Below are 26854 nucleotides of genomic sequence, written 5' to 3' on the forward strand. Positions count from 1 at the left end.
TGGTTAGCCGATATGGTCCATTTTGTATTTTTTGCAGCTTAATGATATCATTCTTCGGCAATCCTAAATAGACAGTGTTACAGTAGTCCTACTCTGAAATCACCGAGCAATTCCTAGAAAACACTTTGGCCTTAAAATAATAACACTTAGTCACTACCCCTATTAAAGACTGCAGTGAAATCCATCAGGACTGCTTGGTTCTGAACTTATGCTACTTCCAGAATTGAATATCGCCCTGTGTATCAGATCAGTATGTCTGGTATGAAACTAGTCTATAGTCTGGTCAATCACCAGGACCTATCATAACAGGGTTTATTTAAGCATGCTCTGAGTCATGCAGATGGTGATAGTTGCACTACAATTATTGATTCAGTTAGCTATTATCCAAAGATTTCCATTCACATAAAGGTGAATCCGGCTGTTGTCTGCTTATATGTACAGATGAGTAGAACCATAACCAGAGTTGTCTTATTTTTTCTGTCCCAGTGGTCTTTATGGCCCTGTCGCAAAATGCACCTTTGCCCAGTGGAATGCCTTATCATTACTGTATTCTACTTTGTTCCACAGTATTAAAGGCAGATCTTTATATTTAACCCACATTTTAATCCCTTTCCTTGTTCAGAGAAATAGAGGGTGGGAGGGAGATAATTCTTTGACAAGGAACACAAACTAGCAGATGAAGAATAATCTAGCCTCAGTGTGTGGACGCCCAGGAACCCCACTCTAGCTTAAAAAGAGATTGGATCCTACAACCAGAATGCATAGAACTGAGTTCGATGTGAGTTGGAAGGCAGCGATAGATGGACTTTAGGCTTAATCCTAGTAAGAGAAGTAAGAAAACGTCAAGCTGGGTGACACAAATATGAGTGGATAAAGAAACAAAGTGTATGTGTGGGGAAATGCCTCCTTGGCATGGTTACCCCCTAACTTTTTGCCTTTGCTGATGCTAAGTTATGATTTGAAAGTGTGCTGGGACCCTGCTAACCAGGCCCCCGCACCAGTGTTCTTTCCCTAAACTGTACCTTTGTCTCCACAATTGGCACAACCCTGACACTCAGGTAAGTCCCTAGTAACTGGTACCCCTGTTACCAAGGGCCCTGATGCCAGGGAAGGTCTCTAAGGGCTGCAGCATATCTTATGCCACCCTATGGACCCCTCAATGAGCACATGCACACTGCTTCACAGCTTGTGTGTGCTGGTGGGGAGAAAATGACTAAGTCAACATGGCACTCTCCTCAGAGGGCCATGCCAACCCCACACTGCCTGTGGCATAGGTAAGTCACCCCTCTAGCAGGTCTTACAGCCCTAAGGCAGTGTGCACTACACCACGGGAGAGGGCATATGTGCATGAGCACTATGCCCCTACAGTGTCTAAGCAAAACCTTAGACATTGTAAGTGCAGGGTAGCCATAAGAGTATATGGTCTGGGAGTTTGTCAAACACGAACTCCACAGTTCCATAATGGCTACACTGAAAACTGGGAAGTTTGGTATCAAACTTCTCAGCACAATAAATGCACACTGATGCCAGTGTACAATTGATTGTAAAACACACCCAGAGGGCATCTTAGAGATGCCCCCTGAATACCTACCCGACTTCTAGTGTAGGCTGACCAGTTCCTGCCAGCCTGCCACACACCCGACATGTTGCTGGCCACATGGGGAGAGTGCCTTTGTCACTCTGTGGCCAGGAACAAAGTCTGTACTGGGTGGAGGTGCTTCTCACCCCCCCCCCCCCCCTTGCAGGAACTGTAACAAATGGCGGTGAGCCTCAAAGGCTCACCCCTTTTGCTACAGCGCCCCAGTGCATCCCAGCTAGTGGAGATGCCCGCCCCTCCGGCCACAGCCCCCCACTTTTGGCGGCAAGGCTGGAGGAGATAATGAGAAAAACAAGGAGGAGTCACCCACCAGTCAGGACAGCCCCTAAGGTGTCCTGAGCCGAGGTGACCCCTGTCTTGAGAAATCCTCCATCTTGAGTTTGGAGGATTCCCCCAATAGGGATGTGCCCCCCTCCCCACAGGGAGGAGGCCCAAAGAGGGTGTAGCCACCCTCAAGGACAGTAGCCATTGGCGACTGCCCTCCCAGACCTAAACACACCCCTAAATTCAGTATTTAGGGGCTCCCAAGATCCCAGGAAATCAGATTCCTGCAACCTGAAGAAAGAAGGACTGCTGACCTACAAGCCTTCAGAGAAGGAGGAAGACGACAACTGATTTGGCCCCAGCCCTACCGGCCTGTCTCCAACTTTGAAATCCTGCTCCAGCGACGCATCCGACAGGGACCAGCGACCTCTGAAGCCTCAGAGGACTGCCCTGGACTACAGGACCAAGAAGCTCCCGTGACCAGCGGCCCTGTTCAAAACCAGCTACGTCTTTGCAACAAAGAAGCAACCTCCAAAGACTTCACGTTTCCCGCCGGAAGCGTGAGACTCTACACACTGCACCTGATGCCCCTGGCTTGACCTGCAGAAAACCAACACCTCAGGGAGGACTCCCCGGCGACTGCGAGCCTGTGAGTAACCAGAGACGACCCCACTGAGCCCCCACAGCGTCGCCTGTAGAGAGAATCCAGAGGCGCCCCCTGACCGCGACTGCCTGTAACAAGGGACCCGACGCCTGGAACCAACACTGCGCCCGCTGCCCCCAGGACCTGAAGGAACCATACTTCGATGCAGGAGTGACCCCCAGGCGACCCTCTGCCTTGCCCAGGTGCTGGCTGTCCCGAGAAGCCCCCCGTGCCTGCCTGCACCGCTAGAGTGACCCCCGGGTCCCTCCATTGAAACCTATACAAAACCCGACACCTGCTTTGCACACTGCACCCGACCACCCCTGTGCCGCTGAGGGTGGGTTTTGTGTGCCTACTTGTGTCCCCCCCAGTGCTCTACAAAACCCCCCTGGTCTGCCCCCCGAGGACGCAGGTACTTACCTGCTGGCAGACTGGAACCGGAGCACCCCTGTTCTCCATAGGCGCCTATGTGTTTTGGGCACCTCTTTGACCTCTGCACCTGACCGGCCCTGAGCTGCTGGTGTGGTAACTTCGGGGTTGTCTTGAACCCCCAACGGTGGGCTGCCTATGCCCCAGGACTGAGACTTGTAAGTGTTTTACTTACCTCCTAATCTAACCTTTACTTACCTCCCCCAGGAACTGTTGATTTTTGCACTGTCTACTTTGAAAATAGCTTATTGCCATTTTTACAAAGACTGTGCATGATATTGTTTTCATTCAAAGTTCATAAAGTATCTAAGTGAAGTACCTTACATTTAAAGTGTTTAATGTAAATCTTGAACCTGTGGTTCTTAAAATAAACTAAGAAAATATATTTTTCAATATAAAAACCTATTGGCCTGGAGTAAGTCTTTGAGTGTGTGTTCCTCATTTATTGCCTGTGTGTGTACAACAAATGCTTAACACTTCCCTCTGATAAGCCTACTGCTCAACCACACTACCACAAAATAGAGCATTATAATTATCTCTTATTGCCACTATCTTACCTCTAAGGGGAACCCTTGGACTATGTGCACACTATTTATTACTTTGAAATAGTATATACAGAGTCAACTTCCTACAGTATGTGATGAAACATGTTAAAGAGATTGAAGCTCTGTGGGCCTTAGTTTGTAAAGATGTCATAATTACAAATGGCCAAGGAATAATTCAGGCTGCCCAGTTTAGCCAACTGGTTCAAATTCTACATGAGAAACTGACGAGTGTAAATCCTTAAAAGAATGCAATACACATACTACTACAGAATCAATGTCTGTTTACACCTTTACAGGCTTCTACATGCAATACATGATATTTATTTTAGGAACTTGAGACATAACAAAAGCATTGAGCCAGCTTTCTGGAAGACACAGCATCTGCACTTCCTCAAACTATAGCTCTACAGAAGACTGAAACAAGATCATATTGAAAGGACTGGCCATTACAGACCAGAACCTGAAACTGACAGTTCCCAGTTTCCCCAACATTGAGAGTTGAGAAATTAGATTTGGGAAACGAATGAACAAATACATGTTACTGTTTCTGTACACCATGTATAGCCACCCGGTGCAGAGAGTCCATCTTTCTTGGAACTTTTGGAGAATATGCCCCACTGTAGCCTCAATAGTCTTTTTCTGGTGTGACTTTGATGTTTTTGTCTCCAAGGAACTATGTTTCGCCATTGAATAACCACTCGGAGCCAAAGCTGTAGATGCAGACGGTCGGCTCGACACAGAGGGCGTAAAGACCGTCCAAACTTAATTCTCTGCACCGACCATGGTTAAAAAGGCCTCTTGATCTGGAGATGTTATTGTTTTTGAAGGCTCAATTATTTTTCTTAATCTTAGCATGTGTCTGACAACATTGAAGACATGAAGACAGTCACTGCTTCTCTCATCTCATCTTCAAAACTTTCAAGGTTGAGGTTGTTCACTTACTCTTTTCTGTTTGTGCCATCCAAAATGCAAAGTGGTAATCATGGATTACACACATTTTGGCAATGCATATCATCCCAACAAGTAATTTGTGTTCTCTTGCTTACCACACGTAAAGCCCATGGATTAACCACTATAGAGGACAGCTGCTACTGATGATATGTGCCTAAACGTGACCTCAACACCAGACCATATGCTGCAGTGCCATGCAAACCATGAACAACAATCCCCAGCTGTGGGAAATCCACCCAACAATGCACATTGAATTGGATAGCAATTCACAGGATATATAAAGTCTCACCCCACTGAAGAATGTTAAAGAAACCACCTTGAAACATATGCCTAGAAACATCCATGTCTGTAATTATGCACAGATGACCTGACTAAAACCTCTTGAATGAAGAGCAAACACAGCCTGCCCATACTAAACTGAGTGTTCTTGAGGCCTGAGATATGCAAGCCTCTGCATTAGAGCAAAGAGTATTACATCAAAACAGACATGGCTTTTGCAATTCCCAAATGGAACCCAACCTAGGAAATGCCATAACTTCTTAAAGATGCTGCATGTATGAAATACAAATAGTCATGGCAAAGGTGAGCAGGAAAGAAAGGTGCTGGTGAGGAGAAATACAAGAAGAGTGAGTGAGGAAGGGTTATGATAATAAGGACTGGGGTGCAAACCAGGAAAAAGCACATAAGGGAAGTGACTGGGTAAGGATCATGGCAATAGAGGCCTGGTAGATTTGAAGAGACACTGAAGGGTAAAGGGCAAGGAAGGATCATGACAGAGGTGCCTGGAAATGGGTGTGAAGTAGTAGACAGGAAAGGGAAAAAAACTGGTTTCTTTAATGTCTGAATCCTTAAATAACATTTTAATGGCAAAATACTTTGAGAAAAGAGAAATCGACCAGAGGTGCAACCAAATCAGATCCCAGTGCCCTGAAATGTGATATCATGCACAATTACTAGCAACATGGAAAAGTCAGTTTCTTAGTTATTCCAACAGATGTCTTATCCAAAGAAATATCTCCAAGTCTCAGCCTGGAATCAGAAACGTTTTTGGTGGTGTCTCCACATTGTCTTCAGAAGGAGAGCCTAGCAGATGTCTCACTGGAGTGATGTTGCAACTTCATGAACATGCTGCCAGTGACTTGAGTTTCTTTTGTCAAGTGCAGCATTTGCAGGATATCGAGTTAACCCATAATCTTCCATTTCACCTCCATTTTATCTGTATTTGACTGCAGAACTTTTGGCTGATAGAGCCAAGCCATAAAGAAGATCCCAAGTGCTAGGTGTTTGTTTCCGAACCTCATCACACATAGTGTCATATGTAGTGTTTGTGTCCAGATCATGACTTTGGTACGATTTACTTATGCTTGACCAAGCACTCTTAGACCATTAGGGAAACAGAAGCCAGGGTTTTTTGATTCCCCGTAGACCAATCGGGCCCTACAGTTTCGCTCAAGAAAACAGAATCACCTTTGAGTTGTTGCTACCATGCTAGACTGAGTAGAAGCTTCACAAGGGAATGCAGAAGCACAAGAACTTAACTGTATTATATCATCTTTGCCCAAGTGCTACAAGGGCCTTTCTTTTGTGAGCAGCAAGAGTCATCAAAGGGGTAAAGACATCAGGTTTCTTTTTAGGTGTTGCATAAAGGCAGCACACTTGTACTGTCACTTGAGAGCTACTGTATATTACAAAGGGATTTGAGCCAGCCCATTGCTTACGATGTGTTGGCTTCATTGTCGGTCTTATTTTCCCCTCCCACCTTCCCACCCGCCCTCCCTGGGTTTGCCTCATCCCCTCCCACCCGCCCTCCCTGGGTTTGCCTCATCCCCTCCCACCCGCCCTCCCTGGGTTTGCCTCATCCCCTCCCACCCGCCCTCCCTGGGTTTGCCTCATCCCCTCCCACCCGCCCCCCTCCCCGTCCGGGGTTACCTCATCCCCTCCCACCCGCCCCCCTCCCCGTCCGGGTTTACCTCATCCCCTCCCACCCGCCCCCCTCCCCGTCTGGGTTTACCTCATTCCCTCCCACCCGCCCCCCTCCCCGTCCGGGTTTACCTCATCCCCTCCCACCCGCCCCCCTCCCCGTCCGGGTTTACCTCATCCCCTCCCACCCGTCCGGGTTTACCTCATCCCCTCCCACCCGCCCCCCTCCCCGTCCGGGTTTACCTCATCTCCTCCCACCCGCCCCCCTCCGGGTTTACCTCATCCCCTCCCACCCGCCCCCCTCCGGGTTTACCTCATCGCCTCCCACCCGCCCCCCTCCCCGTCCGGGTTTGCCTCATCCCCTCCCACCCGCTCCCCTCCCCGTTCGGGTTTGCCTCATCCCCTCCCACCCGCCCCCCTCCCCGTCCGGGTTTGCCTCATCCCCTCCCACCCGCCCCTCCCCGTCCGGGTTTGCCTCATCCCCTCCCACCCGCCCCTCCCCGTCCGGGTTTGCCTCATCCCCTCCCACCCGCTCCTCCCCGTCCGGGTTTGCCTCATCCCCTCCCACCCGCCCCTCCCCGTCCGGGTTTGCCTCATCCCCTCCCACCCGCCCCTCCCCGTCCGGGTTTGCCTCATCCCCCCACCCACCCGCCCCTCCCCGTCCGGGTTTGCCTCATCCCCCACCCACCCGCCCCTCCCCGTCCGGGTTTGCCTCATCCCCCACCCACCCGCCCCTCCCCGTCCGGGTTTGCCTCATCCCCCACCCACCCGCCCCTCCCCGTCCGGGTTTGCCTCATCCCCCACCCACCCGCCCCTCCCCGTCCGGGTTTGCCTCATCCCCCACCCACCCGCCCCTCCCCGTCCGGGTTTGCCTCATCCCCCTCCCACCCGCCCCTCCCCGTCCGGGTTTGCCTCATCCCCTCCCACCCGCCCTCCCCGGGTTTGCCTCAACCCCTCCCACCGCCCCCCTCCCCGTCCGGGTTTGCCTCATCCCCTCCCACCCGCCCCCCTCCCCCCTCCCCGTCCGGGTTTGCCTCATCCCCTCCCACCCGCCCCCCTCCCCGTACGGGTTTGCCTCATCCCCTCCCACCCACCCCCCTCCCCGTACGGGTTTGCCTCATCCCCTCCCACCCGCCCCCCTCCCGTACGGGTTTGCCTCATCCCCTCCCACCCGCCCCTCCCCGTCCGGGTTTGCCTCATCCCCTCCCACCCGCCCCTCCCCGTCCGGGTTTGCCTCATCCCCTCCCACCCGCCCCTCCCCGTCCGGGTTTGCCTCATCCCCTCCCCGTCCGGGTTTGCCTCATCCCTTCCACCCACCCTCCCCGGGTTTGCCTCATCCCCTCCCACCCGCCCTCCCTGGGTTTGCCTCATCCCCTCCCACCCGCCCTCCCCGGGTTTGCCTCATCCCCTCCCACCCGCCCTCCCCAGGTTTGCCTCAACCCCTCCCACCCGCCCCCCTCCCCGTCCGGGTTTGCCTCATCCCCTCCCACCCGCCCCCCTCCCCGTCCGGGTTTGCCTCATCCCCTCCCACCCGCCCCCCTCCCCGTCCGGGTTTGCCTCATCCCCTCCCACCCGCCCCCCTCCCCGTCCGGGTTTGCCTCATCCCCTCCCACCCGCCCCCTCCCCGTACGGGTTTGCCTCATCCCCTCCCACCCGCCCCCCTCCCGTACGGGTTTGCCTCATCCCCTCCCACCCGCCCCTCCCCGTCCGGGTTTGCCTCATCCCCTCCCACCCGCCCCTCCCCGTTCGGGTTTGCCTCATCCCCTCCCCGTCCGGGTTTGCCTCATCCCCTCCCACCCGCCCTCCCCGGGTTTGCCTCATCCCCTCCCACCCGCCCTCCCCGGGTTTGCCTCATCCCCTCCCACCCCGCCCTCCCTGGGTTTGCCTCATCCCCTCCCACCCGCCCTCCCCGGGTTTGCCTCATCCCCTCCCACCCGCCCTCCCCAGGTTTGCCTCAACCCCTCCCACCCGCCCCCCTCCCCGTCCGGGTTTGCCTCAACCCCTCCCACCGCCCCCCTCCCCGTCCGGGTTTACCTCATCCCCTCCCACCCACCCCCCTCCCCGTCCGGGTTTACCTCATCCCCTCCCACCCACCCCCCTCCCCGTCCGGGTTTACCTCATCCCCTCCCACCCGCCCCCCTCCCCGTCCGGGTTTACCTCATCCCCAAACCACCCGCCCCCCTCCCCGTACGGGTTTGCCTCATCCCCTCTCCCCCCCCCCCCCCCCCGGGTTTGCCTTATCCCCTCCAACCCGCCCCCCCCCCCTGTCCAGGTTTGCCTTATCCCCTCCCACCCCACCCGGGTTTGCCTCATCAACCCCCCCCCCCTGTCCAGGTTTGCCTCATCAACCCCCCCCCTGTCCAGGTTTGCCTCATCCCCTCCCACCCGCCCCCACCTCCCCCGTTCGGGATTGCCTCATCCCCTCCCACCCGCCCCCACCTCCCCCGTCCGGGTTTGCCTCATCCCCTCCCACCCGCCCCCACCTCCCCCGTCCGGGTTTGCCTCATCCCCCTCCCACCCGCCACCGCCCCCCGTCCGGGTTTGCCTCATCCCCTCCCACCCGTCCCCCCCCATCCGGGTTTGCCTCATCCCCTCCCACCCACCCCTCCTGTCCCCCCATCCGGGTTTACCTCATCCCCTCCCACCCCCCCCCCCTCCCCGTCCGGGTTAGCCTCATCCCCTCCCACCCGCCCCCCTCCCCGTCCGGGTTAGCCTCATCCCCTCCCACCCGCCCCCCTCCCCGTCCGGGTTAGCCTCATCCCCTCCCACCCGCCCCGTCCGGGTTAGCCTCATCCCCTCCCACCCGCCCCCCTCCCCGTCCGGGTTAGCGTCATCCCCTCCCACCCGCCCCGTCCGGGTTAGCGTCATCCCCTCCCACCCGCCCCCATCCCCGTCCGGGTTAGCATCATCCCAACCCACCCGCCCCCATCCCCGTCCGGGTTTGCCTCATCCCCTCCCACCCGCCCCTCCCCGTCCGGGTTTGCCTCATCCCTTCCCACCCACCCCTCCCCTTCCGGGTTTGCCTCATCCCCTCCCACCCGCCCCTCCCCATCCGGGTTTGCCTCATCCCCTCCCACCCGCCCCTCCCCGTCCGGGTTTGCCTCATCCCCTCCCACCCGCCCCTCCCCGTCCGGGTTTGCCTCATCCCCTCCCACCCGCCCCTCCCCGTCCGGGTTTGCCTCATCCCCTCCCACCCACCCCCCCTGCCCCCCCATCCCCTCCCACCCACCCCCCCTGCCCCCCCATCCCCTCCAACCCACCCCCCCTGCCCCCCATCCCCTCCCACCCACCCCCCCCTGCCCCTCCACCCCCCCTGCCCCCCCATCCGGGTTTGCCTCATCCCCTCTCACCAACCCCCCCTGTGCCCCCCATCCGGGTTTGCCTCATCCCCTCTCACCAACCCCCCCTGTGCCCCCCATCCGGGTTTGCCTCATCCCCTCCCTCCCACCCACCCCCCCTGCCCCCCCCATCCGGGTTTGCCTCATCCCCTCCCAACCGCCCCCCCCCCCCCCCCCATCCGTGTTTGCCTCATCCCCTCCCAACCGCCCCCCCCCCCCCCCGGGTTTGCCTCATCCCCTCCCAACCGCACCCCCCCCCCGGGTTTGCCTTATCCCCTCCCACCCGCCCCCCCCCCCCCCGGGTTTGCCTCATCCCCTCCCACCCGCCCCCACCTCCCCCGTCCGGGTTTGCCTCATCCCCTCCCACCCGCCCCCACCTCCCCCGTCCGGGTTTGCCTCATCCCCTCCCACCCGCCCCCACCTCCCCCGTCCGGGTTTGCCTCATCCCCCTCCCACCCGCCCCCAACTCCCCGTCCGGGTTTGCCTCATCCCCCTCCCACCCGCCACCACCCCCGTCCGGGTTTGCCTCATCCTCCTCCCACCCACCGCTTCTGCCCCCACCCACCCACCCACCCCTGTCCGTGGCGTGAAGTGTTGCTTCTTCAGTTGTCCGTGTTGCTTCTTCAGCCCTTGTCCCAGTTGCCTCTTCCCCTCCCGCTTTTTTTTTTTTTTCTTCCCTTTGCCAGTCCCCTAAAACCCTCCCTCCTGTTTTCCATGTTTCTCTTTACCTTAGTTGTCCGTGTTGCCCATCACCACCCGTCCCCCCCCCATCCGGGTTTGCCTCATCCCCAACCCCCCCCCCACCCCCACTATGAAGAGCCAGCGCTGGCCATCCCTTTTCTAACATATAGCCATGCTGCACCGCAGTTGCGCAGCTGTGGAACATAGCTAAAAGACATTGGCAAGACCAATAACTGTTGCACAGGCGAGGCCTATTGGTTTTGGCAATGCTTGTTTCTCTTAGCCTTAACCAACATTCCACTCTCCAGACCTCTGTGTTGAAATTACTCCAGAATATGGCGTAGTCCCTGCTTAGAACGTAGACACGGATATGTGGGATGATATTGCACACATTGCAGCCAACTGCAATAGAATCTGAGGTGCCGAAATTCTGACACCTTGTTGCTCTATCCAAACTCTTTGTTTGCTCGCATATATAGAGACCAGGGCAAAGTTGGTCTCTTGACCAAAAGCCTTTAAGGATCAGTTCTTTGTATATAGTTGTTTTGTGAGTGATGTATTAGAGCTCTGTGTTCAATAAAGACAACTTGAAAAGTCGAAAAATCCCGATAAAACAACCTAACGATAGTTAAAGACTTTCTAGAAACTAGCATTGCTGAGTGTGGTTCACTGACAAGACAGCTACGGTAAAATGATTATGAATATCTGTAAAATAATATAGTACAAAAGACCAACCTCTATAGATTAAAATTACTTCTGTGTTTGTCTCCATGGTCCACAGATAATGTAAGGAAAACTGAGGACTCTGTTACTGAGACTAGTGTCTCTTGACACGACGCATAGGTATTTCAGAAAAAGCCCCAGCCTTAATGAAAGGCACAGGGTGGGTGAGCTGGGCAGTGAAGTGACAGAATAGCTTCAGTCACAGGCTGCCAGTCAGATGATATTGTGACGTTCGGCTCGACTGTAGTGTTGACACATTACCACTTTCACATTTTGTATTTAAGTTAAATCATAGTTTGATTTATTTTATACCTGCATTCCTTATGAGATCAATGTTGTTTTTAGCCCAGGACGTTCAAATCCAACCTATTGATGGTTTTGAACAGAGCTGTTTTCTGGTAGCATAACAGACAATTTGAAACAGTGTAAGCAGAGCCAGGCTACTTGAGGGCCTGTAGCCCTATTCCTGGAAGCCCTATACACAACATGTTGGAGGTTTTGCCGATCTAACAGTCCGTATCAGTGGAAGATGATGCCCACGATAACAATAGGAACATTTTTTCCACGGACGCCAGGGGGTGTTAACTGATGGATATTGTGGTTTCTCTTATGCTGCCCTCTGAACCTCGGTAGTGAGTTGCCTTTTCCCGCCCATTATTTTGCGTGTGGTGGCATGCGTGATAGTGACAAGGCAGTGGGAGGAGATACCTTTGGATCACTTGATCAGGCCGTGCCCTGTTTATTAGAACTGCTAACCAGAATACCAGTTGGTGTTTGAGAGTTTTTTCAGTTGTTTTCTCAGGAAAAGATGGTCTAATGTGGTGACTCTCATAAAGCTCTGCAGTCACTATGGTATGCTGGGCTGCTTTCTTTGGTCAGCCAAGAAGCATACATTCACATCCCCTCAGAAAATGTCACACATGGTTTTTCTGCTTCAGTTTGAGTGTAGCGTCTTTCCAGTATGCAGAACACCCCTTCACATGCAATTCCTCAGTCCTAGCCTCTTGTTTGAATGGTGGTGGAAATTCATATCTTTCCAATCCTAAACTATTGATCATTGAAGACCGCCCTTTCATTATAATGGAGTCACTCTTAACAGAGACTTGTCAACTGCTTCACAGCCTTCTGTAGAAAAATTCGCCCTTCAAAGACAGTAGAGTTGGATGCAACACCTGAATGCAAAAGGGACTTTCCGGTTAGCTGCTTGAAGACTTCTATAGGGTGTGGCGACTGCACATGGCCTTCTGTGGCACAACGAAGGCCAAAGCAATGAAGAAACAGTGTTTTGATCGAAGCTTGCTCAGAGGGAGGTCCTGGAGGGGATCAGAGAGCATTGTGGTAGATATCCGGTTTCACAGGTTTGAGTGGCACCTTTTTTGGAGCTTCAACATCACACCTAGGTGACACCTTTGCTGCCAAGTTCCCAAAGTTGCTGTGTACACACTTGACTGCATACCTGAAGAGTTTCTGGATCCATTTGACCATTCGATTATATTTCTTCAGATGAGTCCCTTGCAGGGATAGTCCCCATCAGAAAAAAACATTGGGTAGCAAGTTACGTTGTTTTAGTTTGAAGTTTTTCCATTTAGGTTCTTGCAACCATAGCTTTTAGCCGTTATACATTTGCCATTGCATATACCGGAAACAAAACTCACCAGGGGAAAAGAAACCTCTGCACAGTAACGGGCGACACTAAATAAATATAATGTAATGATAAAGGTGTATAGTGTAAAAGATAATGAAGTTGAAAGTGTGGTCCAAACTTGCATGATGGGTGAAAAGTGGGATCAGACATGTATATATGTACGTATTTGGTATGTTGTTCTATCTCCTGAAATAGAAGCAATTTCTATTAAATGTGTCCTGGACCTTAGTTATCTATGTTTTGAAAAATATAGCTAGAACTAAGGTGGATGAACATGAAACATAAGAAATCTGTTTTCACTTTATCATACAGCTTTTTGCTGTGTTGCAGATTAGAAAATGGCAGCACCAATAATGAATTTTGCTTTTGTAGGAAATGGCTAGTCTGTTGTGAGTTACACGTATCTTGCAATATATTTTTACATGCTTGTTAGACATGCTGATTGTTGCCATTTGGGTGATTTTTAAGTTGTATGCGTGCATAAATCATAGTAAAGTATGACGTGTAAGATACTGCTAGGCTAGTGGCTGTCTGTGTGTGTGTCTTCCACGAGCTACAAGAATGACTCTTGAAATGTCAGTTGCCTATGTAGGACATATTCAAATTCCACAAATGGACATCATTCATGATTTAATAAATCATTAAAAGCTAAACTAAAAACATAAACTGTCACTATTCCTTGAAGCAACCCGAAAGAAGCTTTTTGAACTTGCAAGAGCATTTTCAGAGAAGACGAAGATGAGGAAGTCGAAAAGAAAGCACTTGTTGAAGCATCAGGTGTATCCTTTGAATGAACATGTTTAAAGTTGAACCTTTGGGCATTAAATAGAAAACTCAATAAATTCTGAACACCTCTGTGTTGAATTTTACAGGACCCGTGTAATCAGCCCCTCAGTGTTGTGTGAATGCCCCTCAGTGTCGTGTGATTGGTGAGCAAGACTTCCAGCGTTGGGTGGATTCTCCAGTAGGATACACTGTGCATTCAGTCGCATGCTTTCTTCCTTTGTTTCAATGACTTGTCGTTATTTTGCATACCTGGCCTCGGTTGACTGCTGCAGAATTTCTTTTTACAACAATCAAAACTAAATGCTACAATTACTGAGCTGTTTTGGGGCTAGTTGGGTCTACGATTTCATACTACACTGGTGATTTCTCCTTTTCCATGTTTGAATTGCCCAAGTCTTTTTTAATATTCACCAACGGTTAACATTTGTGTACATCATCATGTCTACTTGTGGAAAAGGGAGTTCGAAGAGAAATAAAATGCAACTTTTGATTGTTCTTTAGAAATTGTCTTCGTGCAGACGTTGTCGGAATGGAATACTATCTCAGCTCACATATTTGTTGGGCTTTGTTCAGTCATTGATTATGGTCCCGTGACTGCCAAGTCTTTTATACTCTCTCTCTTTCAGTAGAATTAGTGACTCCCTGTGTGACTGCATGCACTGAAGAACTAAACCGAACTCCTGACCACACACAATCCCATTTTTGTGTGATGTCAGTGAATTGAACCCATTTCTATCCCTTTGTGTGCAACAGTAACATTACGCCTTGTTTTGTGCAGTTAAAAAACTACCTTTCCGTAAAATGTTGTCTAGTTGTCAAACATATGCTTTTTAAAATACCTAGGGAAATTACAGCCGTCTTCTGTTACTCTTACAGACAGTGAAAACACCGGATAGAAGCAGGTTTATTTAATGATATCAGAAAAGCGAGTTGCTAGGAATGGACCTACTTTGCAACGAGGCATGCAAACACTTTGGAGCCGATTCACAAAGAAATTCCAAAATCTGCGCTTGTAGGTTTACTACTTCTTTCAGGTGACAGTTTGCGAATTTCTAGAATTTACAGAACTTCTCCAGGGAAACTGCAGCATTCAGTTTCCGAAGAGAACTGCTAGAAAACGTTTTGAGAATTCCTGATTGCACCAATACGGTGACCCTTCGTCGTGCAGAAATATCACGCACGAACACAACTGCATTTCGATGTTTTTTTTTTTTTTTTTTTTTTTTTTAAATTACATTTTTTTTTTACAGTGAATATTTTTCCTGGGGCGATACCCGTTTCTCGGAATTTTGAGTTCCCTTTTGCCATGCTTCCCTTGAAACTAATTTACTTCTATCCCTGACATGAAAAAATCCCAGCTGATTTACGAAATAAGAATTATATTTGGGTGTTCCCAAAAACACTGTGAGTAACTCTTCACAAACGTAAAGCCAGATTTTGTGGATAGCAATAGTGAGTTTACATTTGTTACTATATAAAAAAAGGCTATTTGCACAATAATATAACTAATGCGCAACTAGCTTTATGACTTCAGTCTACTACATGTGCACTGATTTCATATTTTTTCAAGTGCAGGCTGAACGATGTCCGTGGAGACTGTATTGCTATTTGTGCGAGGCCAAGAGTATGTACAATGTACTTTGTCTGGATAATCGTAAAATGCAGCATAAATGTACCGCTTGATTCCTCTTCTCCCAAACACAAGGCAGTTCTTCATGAAGGGTAAGAGGCTGGATTTCCTTATTTCTATAATATTGGAATTTCAAGGTACAGTGGCAGACCCTTCACAATTTCCAATAAAAATAAATTCTACCTTAATAGCAGTGTTTAGACTTGGAACAGGGGCATCAACAGCAAATCTCCTGGACGATGCTGAAGGACCCTCATGTGGTATGTACTGTTTATTTAGATACAGTTTAAATTTTCTTTTATTTAGATAGATTGGCATGTGATCGGTTGCTAACGCTCTTGTGGTGTTTAATGCAGCTTATACTGACATCTGTGTATTACTTTTACAAAATGTTCCTCTTTCATGCAATTATGGATGTAAATACTAACCAGCTGAAGGAAAACTGTGCTGTACTTCTTAGTGCACTAAATATGTGCCAGTGCGTTCAAGCCTCAGTTCATGGCCGCACTTATACCATTGTGCTAACTCTTATTGTACCTGCCAGGTCACTAGAAATATTACATCTTCTGTCCATCTTTACAGAGCAAATTAACTTACATGCTTGTGGTGTCTCAGAGAAAAAGGGATGCAAGATATAACTGTTATATGGTTCCGACGAATTTTATTAGGACTGTGTATCATGTCAAGAGAAACTTCACAGTGTAGACGTAGTCTACACATATCATTAGTAAATGTTGGTTTATTAAACTAGCTCACCTCTCATGGTAGTAAATGTTGTTGGTAACCTTGAACATGACCACTCTGATTCCCAAGGAATTTGTGGAAATGGATATAAGCCTCTTGTTCATTAGTTTTAAATACCCAAGATGTCACAAGAAAAGATTCAAAAATACATTTTCTGATATTTATTGAAAATGTCTTATTCTTGTAAATAAACCAAGAGCTTTGGTTATGAAGCAGATGAGACATATTGTTGTAATAAGCATTATTAGAATGGTGAACAATACAAACCTCTATGTTAATTGTTCCTAATGTTATTCCTATCTTTCACCAGCATCTACACACCAGAGACAGCATAACAAGAATATCAATCTGCCAGACCTGTTGTAGTGATCTAACACCCACACCTTGTTATTATGTGACAGGAAGCCGGCCTCACTGCATTAACCAATGCACCAGTCTAAACGTTCAAGCCTCCACACGTCTCTTTGCATGACTAGCTTCTTTTTGAGGATAAAGGTCGGAATCAGCAGGACTGGATCTCAGTCAGTTTGCAGCAGTTCCATGATAATAACAGCCTAAAGTGGTCCTCTCAACGACCTTAGCATGGATGCTGTTGATATAACAAAACACTATCTTTATTGTACCGTGCCAGAGATGCAAAACACTGTTTTTAGTTAGTCTGTGGAGAACGAGCTGTCTCCTATGAGCACACAGAAAAGATAACAAGGGCATTGAGTTCTAACTGTGTAAATCTGGATCTAATTGTGCAAACTACTGGGCGACAATGCCTACCAGGAATAAATGCATGTGTAGCACATTCTCATGTTAGGGAAAAACATATGTAACCCACCACTAAAATGAAAGTCTAAGCTAAAACGAAAAGCTAAAATTGAAACAAAACGCAGGCCCTATAACACCCTAATCGTGGTTGGATGGATACTACTCTAGCACTTATATATAAAAAGAAGCAGAGACGGAAAGCCATAAAAAAAAAAACAAATTAAAAAATAAGCAAACTACTAAAAATAAATGAAGAAAACAGGAGGAGGCAAACGAAACTCTGGCCCTACAACATAATTAGTGATAACCATCAGCAGAAATGGCAATCTGTCCTATTATTGTGTGTCACACTGAAACCCAGATATTAATAGTTCATGATAAACTTGAGTCTGATGACTATATGGCCAGATGTACTATTTATTGGTGGCAAAATATTGGTTTCACTTTGCAACCAATATTTTTGCGACCAATAAATATTGTTACAAACTGACCTATGTACCATTAGATCAGATTGTAAAAACAGAATCTCACTGAGTAACAAAGCAACCTATCTTATAAATATTATTTGGATGGTCACAAATTGTGACTCGCTCCCATTGACCATAGTCACAGGGATGGTGCAAGGGTTAACAAGTCACCATGATTCCCTTGCAGGTCACCATGATTGATTTCCAATGAAAACTTTTTTTTTTTAATGTAGCTTGTTTCCCTTATAGGAAATGAAGCTGCGTTTAGTTCAAACATACGAAATTAGAATTTTTCTGTTACATTCAGAATTAATATTGGCTGTTCTTTGTTATACATAATGACGCTATGACAGATTTTAATTCTCAAGATCCACTTGAAGAAAACACCACTACCAGGATTCACTAGCCAAGTTCTGAATATTATCAATATACTTTCCATTAATTGATGCCTTTTGAGTTAAGAATCCATTTTCTCACTGATGCTTGTATTTTCTGTAACAAACCACGTGCTACTTGCATAGATTCCAATCTAAACCTAGACAATTCATTTACTAGATTTAAGTTTTTTGTAATGTGATCATCAAATAAAATAATTGTCAATACTTGTGTTAACAAAATAGGAAAAAGTGCTTGGTTTTGGCAGAGGTTTAAATTTGATGGTAAGGGGCCAAGAGAAAATGTAACTTCAGGACATCCTTTCTGTGAACTCTGGGAACTCTGATAAAATGTATGCTCGAAATGAACTAAGGTTCAACAAAAAAATCTCTTTCTATAACAAAGTGGTCTGTAGCAATGTAGCTTTTTGACCTGAAGCTTTCTTGCCAAATTAATTTTACATTGATGACTGTATCTCCTGGGGTACCACTTCAGAAAGATGGAGTGGGGCATTGCAAATCCAGGGTTTAAGAGTGGTAAAGTGAATAGGTTAATAAATAAGATACCAGAGGTACCATTGCCCAGTGAAGTGGTAAGATATAGCTGCAGATTCTGGTACAACTTGGTAACGTTTTAAATTATGTTTGTTGGTTGAATTTCTTGTTAATAATGCGATTTAGATGTGTGTGGACCACAGTATCGTGTTTCCAAAAGAGTTACTTGTTTAGTGTTAATCACTCAAAAGTGCTTTTGGCCCCCACCTTCATGCAGGAATAGAGATTAATCACATGAAAATATTTTCAAATTAGTTTCTCTCCTGTTTCAAAAACTAAAATTAATTTGGAAATTGCAGCGACCTTTATAAATGTGTTTTTTGATGTTTCAGATGAAGATCTCCAGTCACGGAAGCAACAGCTACTAGAAGAGGAGGAACTTCTGAAAGAAGGACAGTGCAAGTGTGTATATTTTCGCTACTCTAATTCCATAATGTTGCCTTTCTTTTCAAATCAGTAAGCCCACTTCATTAGGAAGACTTTTTGTGATGTGTTTAATAAGCATTTGTGCAGCTTTGAACTGTATAAGAACTAGTGCCTGCCAACTATTAAGAAGCATTGCTGTCTGTGACACACATCTGGTGGCTCTCCTGCTCTTGTTCTCAGCACCCCTACTCTTATCTTCGTGCCCCTGGCTCTTCCAACTTTCCAGCCCCCTCCAACTTCCCAGCCTTCTCCAGGCTAGTATCTGAGAAAATTATACAGAACCCTTTCTGCTGACTTGGGAGGTGAGCATCTGCTCAGCTCTGCAGAGGCATGTGAGTGATTGTTCCAAAGTGTGAGTGGGTCCTGTAACAATATCTGCTACCCTTTTTGTGATGTCACAGAGAACAGTCATGGTCTTGTACTAATAAGGAAATGCTGGTTGTTTCAGTGGAATCCACTGGAATCTGCCAGCTATGTAGACATAGTGTACTCAGAATGCTCTGCGTGTGCGCTTGTATGTAGTGTCTCAGATGATATCACAAAAGGCATAATCAGGGACCTCAATAGGTACACTAGCTATCATGTCAACCTTACTATCATTCCCATTGACACTGCTGACTGTGTTCAGTGCACTGTCACCACAGAATACACTAGGTTGAAACTTGGCTGAACCCAGGAGTCTTGAAGAGCAGCAACTGGCCTCGGATACACCCATTGCTGTAAGTGCACAGCATGACCTGTGACCAGTGGCGGTTCTTATCAAGGGTGTCGGGGCTCCGCCCCCTTTACTTTCACCCCTCCACAGGGCATGTAACAATTGAAAGTAATTGTGAGGGTAAAAACTGATTCAAAACACATTTTCACACTTTGTCTTGCTGGGGGCCGAGACTGCAGCCTGCTCCACAGTGCCATTTACTGTGCTTTTTTTTGCAGTGATGCTGGCATTCACTAAAACTGCGATCCCAAAAGCTAGAATATTTGCCGGGCTGACATTCTCACAGCTCTGAGGCCTGTGATGTCATCAGCTCGGCAAAGACATAGCTTTGAGTGCCAATCTCCACCCCCTGATGACATGGGTTTGTAACTATCCCTGGGCGTATTAGTCTGAAACCCTGTAGCACCTGGGCTTCATGTCAATCAGTGAGTGGAGAGCATGTTCACCCCACCCTTTCTCAACTCCTCACAGGGTCCCACCGTGTGACAAGTTGGGAAGGGGTGAGGTCGAGGCTGAAGGCAGGAAGATACACTGAGCAGACTTTAGATGTATGCTTCCCACGCTTCAGTAAATATAGGACGCCATTAAGCTCCGATTATTAATTGCCAGCAAGCACACTCATGTCATACAGAGAAGGTGGTACATTTGTCTGGTTAAACTTTTTCATTGAACAAGCTTCCCTCCAGTCCAGACGGTGTCCCACAATCCCAACCATGTGAGGTAAGTAAAAAACTTAGCAGCTGCACTGGGCCTGATCGAAGTAAGAAGCAGATCTAGCCTAATCATTTCATCTGTGCTTAAAACCAAAAAATTATTAATTGTGTAATGTAACTGGTACTCATGTAAAGCGCTCAAATACCTTGCGCTATATAAAACTGCAAAAAACTAAAACCAAAAAGTAATTTTTTGAAACTAATGTCTTTTAGCAAGGTATGTGCGGCGATCAGTGATAAGGTCCTGCACTTAATTACCACCTTTATTTTGTGGAAGGGAACACATCGGTTATGCTTTCTAGATGATTGCTATTTAAAAAACACGAAGTTTCTTTAAAAAATGGTCAGTTCAAGTCTGGAGCTTACATCACTAATTGCACCCAAAAGAGATCACCTTCTTCAGTGTTCTGGGAGAACTCGAACCTGGTAACTAGGTGCTATGACAGAGGGCATGGTCTCCTTAACACCCTCAGCTATCCTATAGTTAAGCCAGTAACATTGAGACAACCCTGCTTAGTCTGCCAGGCACGGTATTGTGTATTTTCCTGCAGTTTTGAGGTAGCGCAAAGTGCATGCGAATCAGAAAGAAGGGGCCAAAAAGCATCTCAAATTGATAACACCCAGAGATTATCAGAGCCCATTGCAAACCTTCAGTGACAACTTGGCAGTGAAAGATTTGCAATGGGCCCCGACGTTTGAATGTGCATGCAGGCGAGGGATATTGCAAGGGGCAGAATGGTGCTTAGTCTGAGATTGGTGTTACCCCAAGGGTGTAGCAGCCTGGTGCAGCATTTGGGTAAGTGCTACAGGAACAAATTAATGAGGACATTGGTGAAGCATATGTGCAGCCTGCACGTCAGCGGTTTAAATGACAACAGAGCTGAATCAGTCATTTCATGTTTAATGACTGTGCCATCAACAACAGTCACAGCTCCCAAAAAATGTTGTGCCTCCTAACGTGAACCCTCAATGGCCCGCCTCGACCCTACCCCCCAGTCCACCCACAACTCATAAACTTCACCAGCCACCACTGCCTGTGACCATGCCAAGCAAATAATCGTCACACTCTCTAGCCAGTACTGAACCTGGCCCAGTGTTTGTGGTCCCTGTAGTAAACTGGGTTCTGGTGGTAGTACCCCCACCCACTTTTATTTTTCATGGTGTCAGTATGTCTTGGACTGTTGTGCACTCGAATCCTGCTAACCAGGGCGCCAGTGCATTCTCCCCTAAATTTGGTTGCTTGTTAACTTTTTACACCCACAAGTGGAATGCTGGTGCCCCCATGTAAGTCCTTATTCTATGGTACTTAGTCACCCAGGGCATTAGTACACCATGGGAGCCCATGCAAACTGTCTACAGGCCTGCCATTGCAGCCCGCGTGAACTGGTACATGCACCCTTTCACCACAGATATAAGGCTTGTCTTATATCCTGCTCACTGCACTTAGACACTGTAAGTCACCTCACTGGTAGGCCCTTCAGCCCAAGGCTAGGATGCATGCCCCTAAGTGTGAGGGTACCCCTGCATGAGCAGGGTGCCCCTACAGACTCAATTTCTTGGACTCTGTAAGTGTGGGAAGCCATCTTAAGGTCTGTAATGGAGACAGACTTTGCGGCAGGTGGGAGGGATGGGTGGGGAAAATCGAAGAGGGAGACTGGGACGAGGCCTTGGGGGTGCCAAGAGCCCTAACTGTATCCTCCAAACTCCGTCTTGTGCAGTCCTACTTTTTACACATTGCATACATGACACCCAAGAGACTACACGAAGCAGGTCTCCACTCCACGGCTGTCTGCCCAAGATGCCCCCAGCCGGAAGCGGACTTCTATCACATAACATGGTTATGCCCGGCCATAGAGACCTACTGGAAAGCAATTGCAACACAGATCTCCAGAACCCTGCAGACTGATCTAACACCAGAGCCGCTCCCGTTCTTATTGGGGGTGATGGGGGACATTGACCTGGGAAGAGCGAAAAGATCCTTTTTGGGAATAGCATGTCTGGTTGCCAAAAGAGATATTATGGCCATATGGATGACAGTAGGGGCACCATCCCTAAACAAATGGAGGCAGGGAATGGACTGGTGTGCACAACGAGAGAATGGTATATGAAGCCTGGGGCTGCCCGGGCAAGTATGATAAGAGTTGGGGAGGATGGGAGGCCATGAGGGACCACTAGAATATAGAGGATCCTAACACACACCTGAAGTGCCAATCCCACTAATGAGCCCATGCCCACACGGACCTTGAACCCTCTCCCGGTCATGTACCGGGTTCGTAGAAACCTATCTCCCCACGACTGTGAGGTATGATCACCGAAAGCGAAACCCTCGTTCGAAACTGGTCCTTCAGCGCCAGAACAATTCAAACACCTATAGCACACACCACTGAACACTCATGGACAGGGGACACTCCCCTTTATTTCCTTTACTTTACTTCCCTTACCTTTCTTTTTACACTAGTCTACTTCAATTCAAGTGATCCTATCAGATCTTACTTCTGTTTCCTGTTCATAGTAGGACGTTATACAGTAATGTATATCACTTGGTTGAAAGATGTTTATGATGTTAAGTTTTACTTACCGCAAACAATAAAAAACTTCTTTATAAAAAATAAAAAAAAAGGTCTGTATTGGACACTTCAGCATGAGTGGTTCAACTGCATAATGGATTATCAGAAGCTGGGCATGTTTGGTATCAAACATGTTGGAATTGTGCAACTACACCAATTCCAGTGTTAGTTGCATGATACCATGTGTTCCTTAGTGGATCTCCCAGTTTGTCGTGTGCAGCCTTATGGGGTATAGCTGCCAGCCCACACTGCTGCTGAACCAGGCACTGCACTACCCTCCTACTGGCAAGCCTGGCTTAGGCCAGAGAGGAAAAACAAAGGATTTCCTGCAAGGGAGAGGGTTGACCCCCTCCCCCTGTGTATTAAGTGTCTACGGGCTGGTGTCGGGGGGCCACTGAGCGCCACTAGACTGCTTTGAAGGGCACATTTGGTGTCCTCCTTGCATAATCTGGTTAGCACCAGTTCAGGAACCCCTGGTTCCTGCTCTGGTATGAAACTGCACAAAGGACAGGAGAGTGACCACCCCACTGCCCAGCTCTTCTCTTAGGGAGGTGCACCGAGCTCTTCCAGGTGGCCATTTAATTCTGCCATCTTGAAAACAAGATGGGCAAAGGCCCCTGGGAGCATCTGACTGGTTAGGCCAGGTAGATGACGGTCCTGACCCCCGCTAATAGGTGGGTCACTTCAGAGAGTGCCCAAACCCCCTTTTTGGGTTACTTAAGGGCTCCCCCATGGGTAGGTCCTCAGATTCGTTGAGCAAGACTCTCCAAGGAATTCTCTGAAAGACATCATCTGCTCCTTGCCTCTGGAACCGCTGCTGGTCTGCTTTGGACCCAAAACACTTCTGCTTCTGGTGGGATGGCTCCCATTGCAACATTGTTTCTCTGGATCCTGCAAGAATTCTGCAACAACCAAAGCTGTGCATCCTCTAAGGTCACAAGGACTCTGTTTGCTCCTGGAAGCACGAGGGAATCTCTCTTCAAATGAAGGAGTCACTCCCCTGCATCCTCAGGCACCTCAAGACAACATTGAGTGGCTGGTGGGGTCTACTGTAGCACACACATCGAAAGGCTCTGCTTCACATGTGGTGAGTCTTTAGCTTCCTCTGGGTCCTGCTTGTCTTCGGACCAACTTAGGAGACTGTGGGCCCCTGCCACTGGACTAGAACCCCTGTTCACTATGACTGTACTTGCCAAGGCTTGTTGACCCTTCCTTCTGTAGATCTTCAGGTGCCAAGAAGCCCCGGGCTCAAGCACTCTGCAACTCAAAGATCAGCTCCTGTCCTGTAACTCCTGCGACGTGGGACTTCTATTTTGTTGTGCTGCTGAAGCCTCCTGGTGACTCCCCGTGTCCATCACCTGTGGGTCACTCATGGTGGCTCCAATGACTTCTGCTGGCCTTCCTTCATTCTTAGGGCTTGACCCGGACTCCCTCTCCAGGGTAGAGTCTCCTATACCTTGCTGGCCCCTAAAACTCTGCAAATACATCTTCAGCTGCTGCTTGCATTTGCCAGTGCTTGTACGTGACCTAGCTGGTCACTGACCCTCCTGCAATCTGGCGACCGTTGAGGGACAGCTCATAGGCAACTCCTGGGATCTTCTGCAGCTCCTGGACTCTGCAGCTGGACTTCCTCCTCCACTGACTTGCAGGAACTTCACCTTCAGGAGGGTGGGCATTGCCACCTGCACTACCTGGGCACCTCCAAGGGTGTTGGACCCTGTCCCCTTCCTTTGCAGGCCCTCCACGTCTGGAATCGGTCCCTGGGTTCCTCCGGCTTGGCCAACAGGCCACGACAGCCGCTGCACAATCCGAGGCTTCCACTGACTTGAGGGAGTCCTTTTTCCCCTCTGCATCCTGGTACCCTGGTGTAGGTACTCCTCTGTACTGGGTATCCTCGAGTGGGGCACTCTCCCACCTTCCTCTCGTCTGTTGGTTTCCTCGGGGTCCACTGGAAAGGGTCCTGAATCACATGAACTCCAACCACTTCTCCATGTGTTAGTCTATGGGACGACTGGGCGGGTACCTACCTTGGACCTGGTCATCCGGGACACTTATCATTCTTAACTCTGGTGTTTTCGTCTGCCCCAGCCCCTAGCTAACTACCACACTTACCTTGGTTGGGTTCACTATTTTGCATTAGTATATGGTTTGGCCCCCCAATGGTGCCCTGTGTATTTTATGCTGTTTGTGTTAGTTATCTTTTGTATATTGTATGTAGATATCTCCAAAGCTAATCTAGTAGTAGTGCTGTAATAAAGAATCCTTTACTTTTGCAACACTTGTGTGGTTCTTTCTTGTGAGTGAGTTACTGTCTGACTACTGTGGTACTGCACGTGCTTCACATTCCTCCTGAATAAGTTTCAGCTGCTCACCTCAGCTACCCCTAGAGAGCTTTTGCTACCTGGACACCTATTCACTAAGGGTAGCCTGGACTTAGTATAGGGTGCCACACCATAGATGTACACCATAAACTGAGCCAGCCTTCTACAGTCCCAGGGCAGCAAACTTTGCATTCTCACTTACATAGAGCTTCCTAAGGGAATTTCAGTGAAAAATGTGACTTTTGGGACCTGTAGGTTCTTCTGTTTTCACAAATTTTAACCTATTTGTCGATGAGAAAGCTTAAATAGAATGTATTTTGTCAGATAGGGGCAGTAGGTGCAGTCCGAAGCAAAATGTACCAAACCAGTTTGTATTTGGGACAGCTCTTGACCTTTTTCATTGTACATGCTGGTCCCAGTGCAGAGTTTGGGTTAGGGGTAGGATGTGTTTTATACAGGAGAACTGTGCAGAAAATCCAAAAATTGTAGACCCCTTAACTAAATATAGCCATGTTGTCTATGTGAAAAATGTATTTTCCATTCTTATGGGAGTGCACGGTGGCCACACAAGTCCCCCCTGTGAGTTGAGTCTCTACAGCATGCCTCCCCACAACCCTGCCATACTCGTGACCACAGTACAAGCTTTCACACCAGTTGCCCCCAACACCTATAATTTTTAATGTCCTTCTTTACGTGTACACTAAACCTGCAAAGATCAAACAGACTTTTCTTGCACATGTCAAACAGCTTCAAAGATATTAGCAAAAAAGGTTATGTTTGCAAAGTAAGGTCTAACTTAGCCACGTCGATTAGTGACTCTCTAATGTGTATGTCGGTGTATATTCACTAAAACCTTTACTAAACAGATCTTATGTTCCTCCCCTAAGGCAATGTACTAAACTATGATACAAAGGTCATAAAACAACCTCAGTGGAGGGAAGGGTATTTATTTGTGATTGAATATATTGCTTGCAGCGCTGGAATGAGCATATAAGCTTGTTACAGACAGGAAAGACACAAGCACACAATCAAGTAAAGGTATACGCAAAGTAGCACTAATTAGAATTACAATATTTATTAAATTGGAACGAAAAATCTTTCATGATACTGAAAAACGGAAGTAATTATTGGTGTGCGTCATGAGTTGTAAATGACATGCTGTGCAATCTTCTGCCATCTTGGGGTACATGTAGTAATGTAATATATTAGCACAGTAAACATCTTTATGAAGTCGATTTTCTTGTTAAGCTGAGCGTCATCAGCATGTTGATGAAATGGCAGAATTTCCTGATAAAGTTCTCAGGGGTTCAAAATACAAATTAAAAATAAACGGGATAAAATTGAGGGAAGGACCTATGTTGGAATGGAAAGCTCCTAATTTGACTAGCTGGACTTTGTTAGAGAGATAATATGTGAACCAATTCTGTAACTTTTTCCAGCGCCCATGCAGCTTTTTAGGGTTTTCAGAATCATTTTATGGTTCACTCTGTACAAAGGTGCATGAAGATCTAGCCGAATGATCAGGCAGGATTCATCTTTGTCCAGTAGGCTTATCAGTAATTTTCAGAATGACTGTCACTATACTGCAACCAGTTCTAAAACCCAACTGAAAGATATCTAGAAGGTTGTTGTTAATGAACTATTAATGTTTTATTATTGACAGACCTTTCAAGAATTTAAGCTAAGAACGGATGACCTAATATTGGTCAGTTGTTATTTTCAGTATCAACCGGGTTTTGTTTTTAATATATGACAGGACCTATGTCTAATTTTGAGGCACTTGGGGAAGTTTCCTCGATTAAGAGCTGAATTAAATAAATTATCCCCCTCGTGCCAATGTGGGTCAAAACTATTTTTTTGTCTTGAGAAGCAGGTGAAGAGTCAGAGAAAAGGATAAATCATTTGAAAATAGCAGTTCTATTTTTGAGTTTAGCCTTGATGTGTTTTTTGAACCGCGATTTCTTGCACGGCAAAGTGGAGGAGGAGGGCAGCCAGAGGGGGTTGTTAGTGGATTAGTAATCCAGAGAGTTTTCTAGGATATTAATTTTAGAGTCCGGAAAA

At 48.0% G+C, this 26854-nt stretch overlaps 1 protein-coding gene across 10 annotated transcripts in view; it reads left to right on the plus strand.

The window, feature by feature from the left end:
- Positions 1 to 26854, plus strand: part of CUEDC1 (CUE domain containing 1) — a 383678-nt gene that overhangs the window by 337765 nt on the left and 19059 nt on the right. For all 10 annotated transcript variants that reach the window (XM_069226613.1, XM_069226616.1, XM_069226611.1 and 7 more), the window contains 3 exons: positions 13422 to 13515; positions 15354 to 15412; positions 18384 to 18453. In XM_069226613.1, coding sequence (XP_069082714.1) covers positions 13422 to 13515; positions 15354 to 15412; positions 18384 to 18453 — 223 coding nt within the window. The remainder of the gene's footprint in view (positions 1 to 13421; positions 13516 to 15353; positions 15413 to 18383; positions 18454 to 26854) is intronic.

Source organism: Pleurodeles waltl, chromosome 3_2 (assembly GCF_031143425.1).
Source record: "Pleurodeles waltl isolate 20211129_DDA chromosome 3_2, aPleWal1.hap1.20221129, whole genome shotgun sequence".
NCBI lineage: Eukaryota > Metazoa > Chordata > Amphibia > Caudata > Salamandridae > Pleurodeles > Pleurodeles waltl.